Raw genomic sequence first — 3,748 nt, 5'->3', positions numbered from 1 at the left:
TCGGAACGGAGCCTGCGCGCGCGGCTGAAGACCCTGAACAGCGAGCTTGCCTCGTACAAAAGGGGGTGAGAGGCGCGGCCTGGGGTGGGCGGGGCCTCAGCTGCGGACTCCGCCTGCAGGTGGGGTCGGGGCGGCCTGGGCGGAGCCTAGAGGGGGAGTGGGCGGGGTCTGCGTGACGGGGCGGGACCTGTGCAGGATGGAGGCGGGTGAGTAAGGGGGGAGGGGATGCAGGAGAGGAGGGGCCTAGGACTTGCAAACAGGAGGCTCCCATCGTGGGCAGTGGTGGGCGGGGTCTGTGGAGAGGTGAGTGGGGCTTGAGGCTGCTGCATCAGGAGGTGGGGCCTGGATGTGGGGACCCGGGGAGAGGGGCGGGGCCTGAGGGTCTGGTGGAGCGAAAGGGCGTAGGGCTGCTGATGGAGATCTGGATGATGTGCGCTGATTTTGTACTGAGGCGGGTGGTGGAAAATTGGGGAGTTTCAGGGAGCTTTGGGAGACCTTGGAAGAAGCCCCCAGTGAAGGGGGTGTAGGGAAGTGACATACGTATTTTGGGGAGAGTTTTGTGGGACTCTGAGAGAGGCGGAGAGTCTGTATGAATCTAGTGCGAGGCTGTGGATGACTAGAAATCGTGGGAGGAGGGACGCGAAGGTTCGGAGCTGGTGCAGGCCGGGAAGGAGCTTGGGACAGGACTTGTCCTGGCCGGTGGGAAACTGACAGCGGGTCCTGTGCCCCCAGGAGACGGACTCCGCCAGTGGTTCCGCCCCCGGCCCGGGAGGACCGGGCTGCATCGTCTCGGGAGCGCTCCACGTCGCGTGGCCGCGGCGCTACCCGCTCCTCGTCCCGGGAGAGCGGCCGTGGGGCTCGGGGTCGAGGCCGTCCCGCCCGCCCCTCGCCCTCCCCCACAGGTCGGTGCCGCCCCAGCCCCGTGAGTGGGAGGAGGCCGAACGGACGAGAATGATGGGGGCGGGATTCTGTGACCCCAGCCTCTTGTTCCCCGCCCCAGGTGGTCGCGTCCCGCGTTTCGACCCCACAGCCTTTGTGAAAGCCAAGGAGAAGAAGCAGAGAGAGATCAAGATGAAGTTAGCGCCCGTCCCTCCTCACCGGCCCCTACCCCTGCCCCTTGACCTGGCTGTCTGACCGGCCTTCACCCATCCTTGTCTCCTACCTGTCTCCATTATCTGTCCCCTGCTTCCTCTCTCCCTTCCACCTCGGGCGGGTCACCGGCCCTGGCTGCGACCCATAGGGAAGCGGCTCCCCCGCATCCGTGGGGCGCACAGGCAGGTGTCTCCTTTCCCGCTCCCCAGACAGCAGCAGCAGCAGCAGCAGCAGCGGAACCGATTTGGCAGCGGAGGAAGCGGGGACGGCCCGTCCATCTCCTGGGCTCGCCAGACTCGGCCCCCTGCTGCTGTGACCTGCCGAGGGGACGCCAACCGCTCCCGACGCCGCAGCTCCTCCGGTAATGCGGCTGGAGACGGCGGGAGCGCGCGGGGCGCACGGGTCGGCACCAGGGCTCCGCGGTGCCGGTGCGTGCGGGAGGCTCATGGGGCTCCTCGTTTCTCCAGTGGACAGTTTCCGCAGCCGCTGCTCGTCCGCCAGCTCCTGCAGCGAGTTCGAGGATGTCTCCGAATCCCTCCCCAGAGGGTAAAACTTGGGCTGGGGGAGAGAACCGCCTCCAGAAGGTGTCTGGGGAGAGGGAAACGGTCTTTTGTAGGGCAATTGAGTGATGGAACCTTTAAACCCCGGAGGAGGGTGAGGTGGAAGGTGCCAAAGACACCTCCCATCGTCCCTCAGTGCTCCGCCCTCTCCTCTCAGCATTCCCGCCATCCCAGGAAGCCTCCCCGCCCCAGGAGCTGGAGTGGGTCCAATACGGTGAGTGTCTTTCCTCAGGCCTCGGAGGCGGAAGGGGCAGCATGAAACACCAGAAGCCGCTGTCCGCATCTTCCTGACTTCCTTCTGGGGGTCGGGGTGCAGAGTATTTTGAGACCATTGGATTGGAAGGGAGCGTGGGGGTGGGGTGGGGGCAGAGGACGCTGGTTAAGAGAACCTGCTCCGGCTACAAATTGCCGGTTTTAAAACCAGGCTCCTCTTCCCACCACCTGTGCCACTCCAAGGTCGTTACTCAGCCTCTTAGTACCTTAGTTTATGAGTTAAATGTGGACGGTACTAATGATATTCACCTCAGAGGGTTTAGGTGTAAATACAAAGTCATTTTATGTAATTGTCAGCCCTTATTTTTTCTGAGGTTCTCAGGTTCAGAAGTTGCAGTGGGATTTGGGGGGCAGGAATAGAGGGAGGGTGCCTGACCCCTTTCGTGCCTCCCCCAGCTGCAGAAGTTCACCCCCGTGGAACGCGGCCGCTCTCAGAGATACCTGGCCCGTTCTGGGGGCTGGGGACCCATCAAAGGTGAGCCTGGGACTCCACATCTCCGCCTCGCCTGCCCCGGAGTCCGCTGGGGTGGTACTGAGGGCAGCAAATAGGCCCCGGAGCTCCGAGTAGCTTCAGGCCCCTCACAGCCCTCTACGCCCAGGCTGGCTCGCACAGATCCAGCTGCGACCACCAGGCGGCCGACATGGCCGAAATAGATGCCCGTCTGAAGGCCTTGCAGGAATACATGAACCGACTGGACACGCGGTCATGACCTTGGAGAGGGAGCACTGTCCCTCCGTCCCCTACTCACCTTTGGATTTGGGTGGGGGCAGGGCTGGTGTGCTTCCAGCCCCGCCCCTCCTGGTGCTCCTGGGGTCTCAGGTGTGTGAGGCCTTGGCCCCTCCCGCTCCCCCAGGCATTGCGTGCTGGGAGGGTCTGTGTATTTTGTAAATAAACATATTTGCCCTTGGAATCCCTCAGGTGATGACTGAAGAGTGGAGGGGGAGGATGTGAGAATTGGGGGGGGCTGTAGTTGGCACCTGTGTGCATTTGCGGGCATGTCGGTGATTGGGGGACAGGTTGGGGTTCAGGCTTAAGAAAAACTCCCATACTCTAAAGCAGCGTGAGGGGGGAACTGTGGGGTAGTAGTGAGGAGCCTGTCCCCAGAGGGATCCGAGTAGAGATTCTGCACAGGAAGTCTCTGGCTATATGGTGGAGAGGGGTGTCTCACAGCATGGTTCGCTGCCTAGGAGGACCCCGAAGCTGCTGTCGGTGACATCTGGGCTGGCTTGGTGCCGATTCCTGCGGCGTTCCGACCTGAGACCTCTGGGTTCTGAGCTGTGACGTTGCTTCTGAGCTGGGATGTCTGGGGTCTTGGTTTAAAGTCAAGGCCTCTGGGTTCTGAGCACCAGCTGGAACAGCGCTGAGAGGCGGGGGTACAGCCGGGGTCTCGGTGGGAGGAAGGTTTGCGGCGGGCGGGACGCGGGAGCCCAGTTGGAGCTGACCTTTATTGGGGGGTATGGGTTTCTGATGGGGTGCAGATAGGGCCTCACGCGCGGTGTCGTGGCCACGTCTGGATGATTTCAAACAGCCGATCTCCTGGCGAGAGCGTCTGCTGCATGTCCCGGTGTCCTTTGACCTCATCGTTGGGGTGCAGGACGCCTTTAGCCACACCACCAGCCAGCAGACTCTCGGCCGCCCTGATTGTCCGGGGCGGGGGTGTCCACTCTGGGTGGGGCTGAGGCAGGCGTTGAGTGAGGGCTTCCTCAGAGGTCAGGGGAAGTATGGGGCAGTAGTCCCAACTGTGTCCTTCCAGCTGGCCCGCCAGGGCCCAGATCTCGCTCTGCTGTTCTCTAGCACTGACTTAACTGCTCTGTGCCTCAGT

General features: G+C 62.7%; 1 protein-coding gene across 1 annotated transcript in view; it reads left to right on the top strand.

Annotated features, from left to right (window-relative positions):
* CCDC61 (coiled-coil domain containing 61) overlaps positions 1–2,635 on the top strand; it is a 21,693-nt gene extending 19,058 nt beyond the window's left edge. Inside the window, 8 exon segments of the mRNA XM_023535234.1 lie at positions 6–65; positions 733–902; positions 1,001–1,076; positions 1,302–1,453; positions 1,560–1,665; positions 1,827–1,866; positions 2,328–2,404; positions 2,539–2,635. Coding sequence (XP_023391002.1) covers positions 6–65; positions 733–902; positions 1,001–1,076; positions 1,302–1,453; positions 1,560–1,665; positions 1,827–1,866; positions 2,328–2,404; positions 2,539–2,635 — 778 coding nt within the window.
* Positions 2,636–3,748: the final 1,113 nt, after the last annotated feature.

The sequence above is a fragment of the Pteropus vampyrus genome, unplaced genomic scaffold (assembly GCF_000151845.1).
Source record: "Pteropus vampyrus isolate Shadow unplaced genomic scaffold, Pvam_2.0 Scaffold138, whole genome shotgun sequence".
Lineage (NCBI taxonomy): Eukaryota > Metazoa > Chordata > Mammalia > Chiroptera > Pteropodidae > Pteropus > Pteropus vampyrus.
Note: the sequence above shows the minus strand (reverse complement) of the source record. Positions and strands in the feature narration are given on the sequence as shown.